Source organism: Manacus candei, unplaced genomic scaffold (genome assembly GCF_025592945.1).
Source record: "Manacus candei isolate 608988 ecotype Guabito, Panama unplaced genomic scaffold, ASM2559294v1 h1tg000028l, whole genome shotgun sequence".
Taxonomy (NCBI): Eukaryota; Metazoa; Chordata; class Aves; order Passeriformes; family Pipridae; genus Manacus; species Manacus candei.
In genome coordinates, this window is record NW_026138076.1 from 23,031,078 (window position 1) to 23,046,172 (window position 15,095).

Sequence of the window (15,095 nt, forward strand, 5' to 3'; positions counted from 1 at the left end):
GTTACAGCAAAACTAGCAACAAGTTGCTTCAAAAGACAACAGAAGGAAGTACCAGAAATTTGTCTGGTACAGACTGAGATGATTTAAGCCAGATACTACCTTATGAACTGTAAAAACTATTAAAGCAATTGGAACTAACCACATAAGGATTGTTATCAAGTTTCCACTATTAGATGAAATATGTTCTGCCAAGTCTGGATACATTCAGTCACTGTACATTCAGTCACTGTTTCACTTTACAGAGTTCAGTAGCAGTTATCTTTTATGCTATTCCCTGTAACCTCACACTCCTTCTTCCTTTGTGCTACTTTAACAGACCCTCAGTCCAACTTGGTCATGCCACAAACATAACTTAGAAGTTGACCATCTTAAAAAGAACACATCTGTTTTCAAAACCTGTGGGACTTCTCTTGGTTTTGGTGTGAAGAACCTGTTCATTTTCAACCTACAGGATTTTTCAGGATTCAACAACCCTGCAAAGTTGTTCAACCAGTAGACTCTAGAGGTGATGAGAAGCAGCAGGAATAGTCAAAGCCCGTATTACCAAACATGGTGCTGTAGAATGACTACCTTAGTAAATAGCTAGGACAACATGAGGATCTTCTTTTTTGAGGATTTCTTGGGGAAATCAGTTGCTTTTTCGAACCTTTCTTTGACAGCACCTCAAATCACATGTGCTGTCAACTCTTATGCCCACAACCCATGATACTATACAAATAGAAGTGTGTTTGTTGTACTTTTTATGGCAATTTGCATGAACAGTAAGAGTTACAAAGAAAAAGGCATACATACTGTGTGTTCATAATATGCTTATTAGTATGCTAGCATTGTTCTTGAATAATTTCAGAAAATGAACACAAAAAACGATACATCTTAAAAAGAACCCTGTTCTGGCCTTTGGACTTTGTGTTGGTTGTATCTAACAAAATTCTTTAAAGGGAAAATATGCTAGGACAGAGTTATGTAAAAGATCACATTTTTTGTGATCTTCTCTTCTGCTCTCATACACTCATCTTTTTCAAAAGCAAGACAGCAGTAGGTCCAAAGTGAAGTTACGTGCAATGTTTTCCCCAGGCAGCAGGGAAATGTCTACTCCCAACATAGATGTATGTTCCCACACTTCAATACACTAACCCAAAGTATTGGGTGAACTCAACCACTGGCAGGGCCATGTTATAAAACAGATCCTTGAAGCAATCCAAGTTAAGGATAACTGAAAAACAAACAAACAAACAAAACAAAAACAACAAAACAAAAAAAAATCACAACAACAAAAAACCACACAGCATGAGAGTGGAAGTCCTGAGTGCTGTGTTGCTGGATGATATTTTTAGTTCAGTGATCTGTTTTATAAAGCAGTCCAGCAAATAGTTGTATCAGCACAATTAAAGGAACAGGGAACTGCAGCAGGGGATCAGAAAGGAACTCAATCAATTTTAACCCATGTTTATTCAAATCACATTTGACTCACCCTGTATCAGGCTGACCTCTAAACCCCATAGCAAATCCACAGCCCACAAACAACTGCAGGGATTTCTCCTCTGATATATTTGTGCTCAGTAGAGGCCCTAGGTATACAGCTGACTAAATACAGGCTGAAAGACCTGTGTGGGAGAGTTACTCACGCATGAGCTTCTTATAGTAACTAACTCTCTCCCACACTGTGCACTGCATGTAGTTAATACCTATATGGATATCAAAAAAATTTGACGTGCAAGAGAGTTGATTTGCCTTTCGAAAACATTAACTTTGATGCTCCCTTCTTAAAATACGAAGAATGAGATATTGCATTAAGTCTGACATTTAATTGCATTCCTGGGAAAAAAAAGAAACAAAAAGGAAGAGCAGATAGTTAAGAATGCAGAAAAACGTGACATAGTATGTAAATATAGCAGAAGCACTGGTATAGCATTATACAAAGTGGGTGCCATTAGAGATGAATTATAAAATAACTCATTCTAAATGAAGAACAAATACTAAAGAAATGTACACATCCATATACCAGTTGTCTTACTGTTGGGGGCTGGAGGGAACTATTGAACCAAGAAATGAAGACAAGAACAAATGTTTTTTTGTATCTAACTAATGAAGTGAACACAGCCAGTGAAGAGGGCCTCCCGTGTTGATAGTTTATGCACTGCATTTTCTCCTCAATCATTGATTTCACCTGTCTTTTCTATCCCCTCACCTGCCCAAAAACATGCACAAGTGAGAACAGGCTAGTAGGGCGAAGAAATGAACAGCTCTTACTCAGAAGCTGCAAAGGCATGGTAAGGAAGCAGTCTCCTGTCCACATCTAGATCAAGTAACATCCTAATGAAAGAGGCTCATAGGTAACCTGCCCCTCGAGAAAGACCAGTGAACTTGGCTATACCATTATGTATTAATTTATAATTAGTTTTAATAAATATACACTATAGCTATTTTAATACCAAGGATTAAAATTCTACATTGGAATTACGAATTTAACATTACTTAGACATGAAGCGTACACACCCTCTTCAAACATTGTATCACATATTAGGAATTAGTTCAATACCTATTATTACTATGTATAACCTGAAGAGACAGAATAAGACTGTTGAAATCCCATGAAGGGTATCAGAATAAGAATCATAACTAGCTAACTAGAAGCTGAAGTTGCAGTTTAGCACATTAGCCCAAATATAAAAAAAATTTAAGAGACAATATTACATGGCATTTCAGGTTTTCATGGTTCTGCATTCCTACAAGACAAATTCTTGACCATTACTAAAATTTCACAATACCTTCTAGGTAACAGACAGAAAACTGAAAGCTTAATTAATTAATCTCAAGAGCATGCAATGCAGCTATGGAAAGAACACGGTATTAAGGCCTGACAATCTGCACTAGGTTTCTAAGTTTCCATAAGTTCACAGTAACAATTTTCCCATCTTGGCTTTCAAACTTAAGGAAAAGGTCTTGCATTAGTATGTTTGTTTTTATTCACAGTGTTTATTTCTGCTGTACAAATAAATACTACATATATAGTAACAGTAATACAAAAAGGATGAAAGTGACAAAGTAAGAATAGCTTTACATCCATTATCAGTCATATTAGAAGTATATTCACTATCAACAGTAAAATGTAACTATATTGCAATAAATCAAAATCCAACTTAAAAGCTTGGCTGTCTTCTCAGTTCTCAAAGTCACCACAAACTTTTAACATTACTCATAGGGCCATATTATTTATATTAACATCCCCAACATTATCAGATATATCTTCAGACAGATAACCTGAAGCCATGAAAATTAAAGCCATATCAGACTCAGGAGCTTTAAACACAGGTATTTCTGACCTTTAATGACTCCTGTATGAGGAAGAAACACTGGCTTTTCCTCCCCATAAACAGAAGAGTTAGCATTGCCAAGGATAATGCTGCTCCCTACGAAGCACCTACAGCCAAAATACAGTAGGCTGCCTGTTATGCTATGTTATGGATCAAATATACAAGATTAAGGCCATTAAGCTCTGTCAGTAAGACAGAATATTCTATTTTAAGGATAAAAACCAGCAGGATCAAGCAACAAGAGGTCTATTAGAGAATATCTGACAGCTCTGGATTTTGCCCAAAGTCTTCCACAGCGATACAGAGATTTGTGCAATCACCAAATTGGTTAAGACACAACATAATTTCAGTCAGTTTTTTCATTATGTACATTCACCATCAGATCAGAAGTAAACAATTCCTTAAGAAGCAGGTGACAAGAAATTAATCATATAGAATTAAATGACTTATGGTATGACCTAAAAAATGGAGGGTCTACTAGTTTCAAGTTGTCAATATTTCTCATTTCTAGCTCTTCAATCAAGCATAGTTAAAACTAGCAGTGTCCCCATTGGATTCAGCAGCCAATAAAAACCTATTAATTTCAGCCTAATGCCCAGTAAAAGCAATTAATTTCAGAATACACAATTGCAACAGAATTTTTCTATGCCAAATACAGCAACATGGTTTTGCACTTTGCAAAAGCAGCAAAATGACTGCTAATAACCAGTAACTTGGCATTGAGAAAGCACAGAAAGAAGAACATAGGAGCAAGCAGAAAAACATGAGAATTAAATATATCACCTGTTATGCAACTAGTTTTAAACTTGCTAAACATATATACCAAATCTCAAAAGACAGTTGAAGGAAAATCTGCTCTGTCCATCTTCAGGGTCTGTGGTTAGAAAACACTAAGGGCAGGAGGCTATGTTTTTTAGCCTTGTGTCTGTTTTATTCTAATTGAAGCTTCAGCTTAAGGTAAAGCCAATTGGAAAAACTGATTAGCTCTGTGTGGGATGGGCAGAACTATCATGCTATATATTGGTTAATTAAAAAAAAAAAAAAAGGCAGTAGCTAAAACTTCTGCACAGTTGGCTACTGGCAAGTTACAGAGACCGAGCAGGAGAAAGTACTTTATTCTGCAGGATAACAGAGAAAAAACCCAACCAAACAAACCAAAAAACCAAACAAAACAGCTTAATTGGAGAACATGGTTTCACATTTAGGAACAAATCTATTTTGTTTATGTAAATTGCACTTAAGTATCAGAGAGGGGGTGGTACAGAGGTGGCTGACAGCACTAATTTTAGGCAGAGTAAACCATCTATTTTATTGCATTACATAAGGTTTGGCTGCAAAGCCCATTAAAGTCAACTGACTCTTCATTTAGTTGAATAGTCTTCGAATTTGACCCAGAATTTAAACAGCATGACTACTTGCTTTGTAAGCACAAGGTCTGAAAAAAATCCAGTTTGCAGATGAGATTTCCTATGTCGGAGTTGAACCACACTGACAAAATAAATTACTCTGCAATTACATCTCTTTTCTTGCAGAAAACATTCTCACTCTTACCTGCACATTTTCTTCTGTAACTTGAATTTCAGCAGTGTAAATATAATCAATAAGCATCCTTAGAGTCCAGCCATCGACTTCCTTTATTCGAACTTTTTTTGCTCGGCTTTCACTCATCTCACCTACAAAAACCAATTTATTGGTCAAGTAAATTAGATAGAAATACAGCACAGATGTAGAAGTTTAATAGCAGCAGACATTTTGTGTATGATCAGTTGTAATAGTAGAACAACTTTAATAATAATAATAATAATAATAATAATTCAATTTCTTTCCTTCCTTCCTTCCTGCAATGAGAAAGGAAGACTTTGTTGTTATCATCATGTGAATGCTACCTGGGTTGATACTTTTACTGCAGGTGACCTATTTTCTTCAATGTACAGTATCAGGAAAATATTGTTATCAGCCCTAAATAAGACCCTTCAAATGCATACAGAAACATTTTGCTGGCAAAGCAAGCTGGTAAAATACTTTAGTTTTATTAACTTCTTAATTGAAGGAGAATACCAAACACAGTTTGGAGTAATTTTATTTAAATAAGAAAAATTATGTTCCCACAGAAGAATTAACATAACACATTTCTTTGCTTGCCTACTTATTATTCTCTTAGCAATTTCACATCTTTTACAGATATGATTTAACAGCTAAAACTCAAGATAAGATAAAATGGTAAGCATACAAAAACTTGTTGGATCTCATTTTGTGGAGGCTGACATGTTGGACATATGCCACAACTGATCTTCATAGAAAGACCTGCAAAATAGTTTCCACCTTCCAAAACATGATGTTTCTCAAAATGCAACATTTTCTTTATGTCTGAAATAATTGTCCAAAGATTATAAGCTTCTTCATGATTTCCAACCACGCATTTGGTCATCTCAGACCTTTAAACCGTTCTGCACTGACTTGCACTGAGAAGCAAAACATGAACTACACCAGTTATGCTGGAAGACAGATAAACTTGGACTTTGGAAAAGTATATCCCAGTCTCTGAATACATTAATTTATTATTCTTCTATGCTGGATATTATTTCTTTCCCTTAGGCATAGGCATCTAGAGATAAGGGTATTGATGATGTAATAAATTTAATGTATACAACAACAAAAGCAGACAGGATGGGGAAGTGAACAAGAACATGCTAATCATTGCTGATATTTTCTTATGAAGTACATACACATTTTCATTGTTTGTTACTCTTTGGTCTCTAGGATTGGTACCAAGCAATGCATTTTACCCAGTGCTTTCAGCAAAGGGGTCATCACTGAGAAATCTGTTACCACTATTCATGCCTTTTTTTGAGCTGAGGGGTTTGTAAATCAACCCTTTAAGTGGTAGAAAGTTCAGAAGACCATCTACAGCAACACATTAATGGCAATATAGGTTGCTAGCATTCTAGAAAACACTGATGAAGGCCCACGTCAAAACCAGCAAAATCCAGCCTCAACAGAAATTTCTCTTTTCACCTGCTCTTCTGAAACATTTCCCTACACCTTAGCAGATTCCCTGAAGGGCCCTGTATTCCAAGTTTCTACTTCTGGTTTGACACAGATTAAACCCCTTGATCTTCAGAGCATGTATGCTGCAAGTTATTTATTATGCAAGCTTCTGTGGAGGTGGTCCTTTGGGAAAATTGTGTGTGTGGGAGAGCAGATTTTGATATTCTGCAAGCACATTAGGTTTGTTTTCAGATTTTGTGTCAAGTCTTTTAGAGTCATGGATAGGCACCTTCTCTGTTTAACAATGAAGCTCAGAATATTTAAAAAAAAAACCACAAAAAACAACAACGAAAAAATCCACACACAAGCAAAGAAATGAAAAAAAAACCCCAACAGGTAAGATAAATCCAAAAATATTTGCTCCTAACTTTCATGCTAAACAGACATGCAGTCTTACTATAATGCTAGATCAAGCCATACTTTTTTTGATAGATCATATGCACTCACTAGGCAGTCTCACCCTGGAATTCAACCTGCTGAAGAACTCAGTTCATGACTAGAAAGTTGCACCACCATATCTCCACAGATTTCTTAGTGACAGGAAAGCATATTGTGAACAGAAATGAAAGCACTGAGCTAATCCAACCACCCGAGCAGGAGCAGCAATGCACCAGTAGACCTGAAGATACTAAAGGAGCTAACTAAAAAACTTATATGGTTCCTCACAAAGTAATGCAAGGCAGGGTTTTGGGTGGGTTTTTTGTTTGTTTTGTTAAACAAGAATTTTATAAATGGAGAATCGAAGCTAAGAGAGCAGGTAATTCCCTAAGGATAACTGTCATTGAGGAAGAGAAAATTAAACTCAGGTCACTCTTGTCCCAAGTCAGGCCCTACTACCATTGAAGAATCCCTTCTCTGATGTTTTATAATCCATTCCTCTAAACATTTAAGTATACTTAAATCATATTTCTAAATAATTCCACTGTATAAGAAGAAAGAAATATTTCCAGTAACATACTCCCAGCTGTTTAATCTTTCTTCCCCCTACCTCTCCATGGGATAATTGGTTTTGTAACTTTGAAAGGCAATGCAGTAACTTTTTCTTTCTTTCTGGATATTCATTAGGGCTACCACTGCAAGTGCAAATTGGGGGGGGGAGGGGAACAACAAAAAAACCAAGCAGAGGGTTTGAACCCAGCTAATGCCACATCCGTGCTACACCAAAGTAGTTCTTAATGACTCCAAGAAAGATGGAAGCAACCTGCAAACATATGCCTAAATATAATCTTCTAATTTCTAGTCAAGAAGTAACCTTAAAGCATAAGAGTGCAACTTTTTTTACTGTCTTTTCAGTCACTGTTTTATTCTGCATGGAAGAAGATACTTTTCCATTTGGTTGTGGCTGGTTAAGGGATCAAACTTGCTTATTTGAACTTGCTGGATAAGAATAAAAATCCACCTGAGAAGTGTGAATTGCAAGGTCCATGAAGATAATTATAATGAATTTCAGGATTTTTTTGTGTGGGCAATGGCTGAAATGCACCAATATCACAGCTGGGCCTTTCTGTAAGCAACCTATAAGCATAGTATAAAATCCATTGATAAATCTTGAAGCCACAGCTGAATTTTATTTAAACTCCAGTTTGGTTCACCATCTACACAAACACTGCCACAAACATATGTATTAAACACTTCACACCCATCACTCAGGTAAGCATTCCCACCTCCCACACCACTGAGGGTCAAAGATCACCTACACTTAAAAACATAAAACAAGCAAAAAATATTAAAAGGGATTGAAGCAAGGAAAGGGAAGATTTCAGCAATTCTGTCTCGAGAGCAGCCACAAATACTGCTGCACTGCCACTCTGAATAGGTAATAAACTTTTTCACAAAAAGGGCAGTGAGGGCATGCAGAAATGTCTTAATCACAGAAAGGATAATAAAAAGCTCTACTCAGAGAAAAGAGTATTTTCAATGTGATAGACAACAACAGTTAATCTTCGATGTAGAACTAATATAAGAAGCTTGTATTTCTCTGTTACTAAGGTGATAAAAAGGAACTGTAGAAGCATCTGTTTTCTTTCTAACTTTAAGACCAGTAGTAAAAATTAAGAAAGAATGTATCAGTCTCTACCACAAATGCAAATGTGAAGAACTACTAGCAGAATAGATATTTAATTTTAAATGCAACTTTAAAGCATTGCTGTAGAAGTGATTCCACTTCTAGCTTTGGTTATGTCAAAATATTTGCATATAAGATCAAGAATAATCAACTGCTTCCCCAGTACACAACAGTATTTGAAATGTCATCAATCTTCCAGTCACATACAAATAAAGTTATTAAAATGCCATCTGCTTGCATACAGGCAGGCCAAGAGTCACATTTCTGCCTCCATCTGAGCTGGTTGTCAGAAGCAATGCATTACATTTAATTTCAGACAGTCAACTACAAAGCCGGCATGAGATTTGAGGAGGAACAGACAAAACCTCAGAAGTTAATTTTAACATGCATTTAGTAGCATTCTCACTTTAACACTGAATTTCACATTATTTCAATGTGATTTATAACCATTATGGAATTAAAGCCACAGCACAGGATTTAAGCTGGAGGCTCCTGTGAACCTGAACCTATCTTAGCCTTGCAAGCCCTCAGCATCCCTGCTGTAGCAGTAAAGCCGTAACATGGCCAGCGTGGAGCGAGCAGAGGCAGAATCAAGCATGCACAGAAAAGTTGTGGCAATGATGCAGAGTACATGTGTCATGGAGAATTACCCTAAAAATACTGAAACACGCACTCCAGCTATAGGCTGCCAAAACCACAGGAAGTTTTCATATCTACTAACAGCCTAGAGCATTCAGGGTCTGAAGAACATAGCAGCAGTAGTTGTTAAAGGACATAATTTACTCCAACATACACATGAAAGTTATTTTAACCTTCTTTTGGACAAGTGAGATTGCTAGAGCCTTAAAGGGTATAACAACTCTACTATTCCTTGCTTACTTAACATCTAATTTTTTTTAAATTAAGGAGATTTTTTAAAGCATTCATCATGCTAACAAAGAATAAGTTGCCAGTATGTCCTTAGACTGAAAAATTCATTAAGAATCCCAAATGTTCCTGCAGGCTTATCTAAAAACTAAATAGATCCTAAAAAGCAAAAGTCATGTAATTTTCTGCTTTATACAGTTGGATTGGATTAGAACAAGTAAGTAAGTATTGAAACATTTGGTACCTGTAAACATGGCATGGAAGTAGGGGCTGCAGGCGGCTAACACAACTCTATGCGCTGCAATTTCCATGTCTTCAGCTACTATCGTCACATCACACAGCAAGTTTTGACTATTTAGAAATATCAGAGAAGGTAATTTCACATAAGTGAACTACAACAGAAGTGTATATAATATTACATACAATTTGTTTTCCCATGCCCTCAAAAGAGGCAGACAATGTTGATGAAGCATTGTTTGTAAATGTGTTACACAACCACACGGCTATTACTCAATCAGATTACAGATGGTGCTTCGGTACACAGAACTTTAAAAACAACAAAAAAAAAAATCAAACTACTGAATTGTGATTCCTTGCACAGAAATCTTCTGGATTGAATAACCATAATTTGTATCAGTCCAGTTTAGAAACCTTCCCCCTGGAAGGCTGGACCTCTTTGAATAACTATGATAGAAAAAAAGAATTTAATAAACACAAACACTAAAAAGAACAATGAGGTAAGAAACAAGACCTTATAGACAACAAAGAATCCAAAGTTCAATTGTGATGCCTGTGTCACATTACATAGGAAGCTCATGCCTACTTAATTGTTCAAAATCGCTACTCCATCTTCTCTGTATTTACTGTTTTCCAAGCATTTTTCATACCCAGCCCATGCACAAAATAACAATTATTTTTTCTACTCTGAGCAGTTTAGAACTTATTATGGTTAATTTCATATCTTGCCTGAGTCTGTACCTTCATTTGCATTCTTGTCCTTTGTAACTATAATACATAATTCCTCTCTGTTGCAATAAAGTAACATCTTATTTATAATCATTCCTAACACTGCTGTTTGCAATGCAGTTTACAGCTATTGGCTAAACCTCTTCCAGTTAAACCTACAACACTATATACTCTTTGTATTGCAATTTTCTAGATTGAAAGAGGAGGGGGGGAAGAAAAAAAAGAAAGAAAACACATCAACACCAAAAGGCTGCAATTTCCCAGCATCTGAATAGCAATAGTCACAACTGCCTTTTATTTCCTGCTCATGCTACCACTGTCCCTGTGGAAGCAGTACACAATCCCCAAAACTTAGAGCCACTGCAACAGACAGAAGAGGGAAGAGTCTGATTTAACAGAACATATTCCTTAGGGATGGAGCTAGAGCTGTATATCAATCCACTGATCTCTATTCTCAGTACTTTCAAAAAGATAAATTTTTACCTTTCCTGAATATATATTACAATTAGAGTGCAGACTTTTAGAGAGTTTGCAACTACCACACTGAGTTGTAGCAAAGACAGGTGAGCAGTTGCATTTTCTTCAGACAGAGCTAAAGCTGTCAGCCAAACTGTTCAGATATTCATTAAGTCCAAAGAAAACTCTGTGATCTCTCAGCCTCTGCAGTCATCCTATTTCTATAAGCCCAGACTCAAGTAAGGTGGCTTTGTGGGGGTCACACACCAAAAATTTTGGTGGCCATGACTAACCTTTGGTGTCATATTACAATCCTGGCACAACATTATCTTCCCCCTTTCAGCTCTTAACACCTACAGCAACTATCTAAATCTCATAAGTTTACTCTGCAATAGCATTATTATCAAAAAAGATGTACAACATAAGTAATGACCATATCTAGATGAAATGCTCAATTCAGAGGATCCTGAAAACAACCATTACATTTATCATAAAAAAATCGAAACAGAAAGCTGCACATAAAAGGGCATCAGATACTCAGCATTATCAGACATCTGCACTTATCCTGACAACAGGAACAAAAGGTTTTATACTTAGTAGCACAGAAATACCAAAGTTAACAATAAAGCCAGGAGCAAGAGAATTACATCAATGCAAAACTCAGGCTAACTAATTACACTGCGCATATATAGACATAGTAACTTAGAGGTAGTTCAGATACATCTCTAGTCTGGAACTGCATTAGACGAATGAATATACTCTGCATCACTACAAAGCTGGGAAGCTAAATAAACTACTGAAGAAATGAGCTTATAAACTTAATCATGTACTCTGCTGTAAGCAACTCGTGAAACTCAGAAGCCTCATTTCATGAGGGCACATCAATTTATTGTAGAAAAGCTTGTTCTGAAGTGATATTGCACTAATTTGCTTGTATAGAGTGAATGAAAGAACAGAACTGTGGGGAATACACCATTCGTGGTGAAGAAAATGAGAAATGGGGGGCAAGAAAGCATACATTTAAGAAGAATAACTGCTTACCAGCTTACAGGCTATTCTTCATTGGTTCATATAGAGAAAGTTCATTACCCACATCTTCAAAAGGTTTTGGTAAAGTCTTGTTTGTAAGAATGAGGATTTTAACAAATGTAGGTAAGGTCAAATTCCATTGTGATAAAAGCAAATTATAATGAAGTGAAAAGATAAACATCAGAGAGTAATTTCTTAGTATGTCAAGAACTAATTAACTATCCTAATGATCTCTCTGAGGTGATGGTGAACAACGAAATGACAAAAACTAGAAAGGACAAAATTACTCAAATTTGTCACAATTTGAAGGCACAGAAAAACTTACTTATGACCTACTAGAGCCAGCCACCTTGACAGCAGCCAAAAACTTAATATAAACATATAGACTTGAGCATTCAAAACCAAATGTATTTTAGATGCCTAAACAAATTATTTTTGCACAACTTATCCACTTCCTGCAGAGTATACCTCTGGCAAATACCTGTTTGTGTTACGCTAATAAAAAGAACTGAGATAGAAACCACTTTAAAAATGTATTCAAAATTAAAAATATCATTTACTTGATTCATATTAGATCTTCTTTTTGAGTAATGAAGTCTGAAACATTTCTAAAATATTTCAGTTTATTATTTCAAATGAATGCAAATAGGAATGTTTATAATCTTATCTAATTACCACTTATTTTAAAAGCTGTACTCAGCTTAAATTATAAACATTGCTCCATCAACTACTTTATTAAATAAGAACTAGTTAACGTTTGCATAGCATTACTCCTGTTCCAACTTCATTTATACATGTAAGACAAAATTGCTCAAATTGCTTCTACAAGCAATTTGAATTTAAGTAACCATGGAAACTAAAGTATGTTCTGAAAATAATCCATGGCCATCAACAATGCACTCTACCAGAAGACCACATATCTTTTACTTGCAACACAACAAAACACAGGTAAGGTTTCTGACTTCTGAAACTATTGTTAAGATTCATTCTGGAAAACTTTCACCATTTAAACTCTTGCTCATCCTTAGGGAGTCATTGCTACTGGCTCTAGCCAGGCTCTATAATGTTCCTTGAGACACTGAATCTGGTTACTGGGATATGTGAAAAAGCAAAGGGCATACGTAGGTGAAGCAACAAGTGTCAGTCTATCCACCACACAGTATTAAGGATTTTCCCATAAGGAACAGTGAAGATCAAAGGCAGACACATACTTTAAGTGGGTATAACTTGCTGTGTTTCTTTCAGGTGAAGCCTCTCCAGTTTTTAATCTTATACAGGAAATAACAAAGAACTACGAGATTTTCACAGCCTCCAGTATTGTCTATGCTAAAGAAGCATTTTAGTTTTTTAATTTTTCCATTCCTGCTGTTAGTTACAAAACTGAATTACTGTAAGTGATAGTTGTAGGTCCTGATTTCCAGAGCTCTACCTACCAGCTGTCACAGTTTTCAACATCATTTTACCTACTCATATGTAGAATATAAATCAATACGGATGCTATGAACAGCATCAGCACCAGCCTCCCAGTTTTGCTGAAAATGATGGTAGTATCACTCAAGGTCTTACAAAACTTTATTGAGAAAAGTTATTTTCAACATTTGATTTGAGAGTTCATCAATTTCTCCCAGAGGGCAAGCAAAAGTTAACTAAGAAAAAAAATGTACTGACAGTTGGTTTATATTTGTTAAGACTGTGACCTGTGTCTCCAGACTAGAAAATTTTAAGATTTTTCCAGTTTGTAGCCTACCACAAAAATCAACAAGAGGCACAAAAAGAGCCTTAGGCTCAACTAAAGAGTCACTTTTCATCTATGCAGGATCAACTACACACGAGACAAAACCAGTAGCTGTAACTCCTTAAATACAAGTATTTTTTAAGTCTCGCAAAACTAGTTTTGATTAACTTACAAGGGGCAAAAACATACTGCACATATTATAACTATCATCACACAACTATCATTCAGCTATCACTTCATTGTATATTTAATCCTTTTCTTAATTAGATCAGCTACACTTCTGAAATTGCATGTTCTTATTGAACAAACTATTATTATCAACTTAATAAATGCAAATGAAAGTAAAAATGTATTATGGACTCCAGGCAGACGTATACTGTGAAGTAATACCTTCTTAATTCATTCATAATTTTAAAAGCTTTCTTCATGTGCCATGGATTTACTGTAACAGGACAGTGAATTTCGGTGTTATCATCTTTCAGATCCAAAGGCTTCTGATGGCAAAGTTTGGTACAACTGGAAAGAAAGAGGAAAAAAAAGAATTAATACTTCTGTCTAATCTCTAGTTCTGTCACCTCTTATTTTCTCCACCTTCATCTTGAGGAGAAGATTTGCACTTGAAACCTATTCTTTATTCCAAGCAATTTTGGTTTCCCTATTACCAGAAGTGTGGAGGAGTAGGTAGAATTGCTGTGGAAGTAATAAGTTGGTGACCAACACTAGTGAGGTTGACAAGAGGCACTCAGGGCTAATAACAATCTCCACTACAGAAAACATGAAGACGTTTTCTGGTTTTGTGAATATTATTTTATTTCATGGAAAAATATTCTAGAATATTTCCAATGAGCCCTGAAGTAAGGGGAGAAGCAGAGTTTGGGGAATTTTTAGCCTGGTGGCCATACAGATCAAAGGTAGAATGCAGCATCCATCACCTTTGTCTCTTCATGCCTTCACTGCCTGTCAGAAAAGAGCTTCCCTCTGACCTTCCCCCAGGACCTTAACTACTGGTTCACACTCCCAGTTCACCTCTGACAGGAAGACCACATGACGACTACTGTAGTTGTCCAGGCTTTCCCTAGCAGCAGCATGAGACACAGGTGACTGAGAAAAATTGGGTTGTTTTGTAGAATCACTCAGTGTTTTGAAAAGCATAAGTGACCAACCTCTTAATTTTTCCTAAGCAGTGTGAAAAAATCATTACCTCTAGCTACAATTAATTCCTTCCATAAGAAATACTCAAGTTGTATACACACTAGCTTCTATAGAAAAATTGTTATACACGTTCCTCAGTCACTAGGACTATCCAAACAGCAAGTAGGTTTTTCAAGGCAAACCAAACCAATGAGTTTCCTGTTTAAAATCACAATGTTATTCTTACAAGGCAAATTGTGTTGTCACAGCACTTAGAAAATGCTTAACATCAGTGATGTTTTCTTCTACAGTATTGTAACTGTATTCCTGAACCTCTGAGCTGGAAATAAGCAAAGTCACTGAAGTCACTTGGTGGGGCTACCTGGTACATCAAAGATGTGATTTCAAAAGAAAATTCAACTTTGCTAGCTTAAGTTAAGCACAGTCAAACTGAACATAATCAATGACTCATGTAATTGCAGCC

At 36.1% G+C, this 15,095-nt stretch overlaps 1 protein-coding gene across 3 annotated transcripts in view; it reads right to left on the bottom strand.

Moving 5' to 3' along the window:
• The window catches only part of KLHL2 (kelch like family member 2), a 58,318-nt gene that overhangs the window by 41,290 nt on the left and 1,933 nt on the right, over window positions 1-15,095 (bottom strand). For 2 of the 3 annotated variants that reach the window (XM_051790874.1, XM_051790875.1), the window contains exons 2-4: window positions 13,871-13,996; window positions 9,539-9,645; window positions 4,866-4,987 (exon numbers count right to left, since the gene is read on the bottom strand). In XM_051790874.1, the coding sequence (XP_051646834.1) occupies window positions 4,866-4,987; window positions 9,539-9,645; window positions 13,871-13,996 (355 nt within the window). Of the gene's footprint in view, window positions 1-4,865; window positions 4,988-9,538; window positions 9,646-13,870; window positions 13,997-15,095 lie in introns of those variants that run through there. The other variant, XM_051790876.1, reaches the window with a different exon arrangement.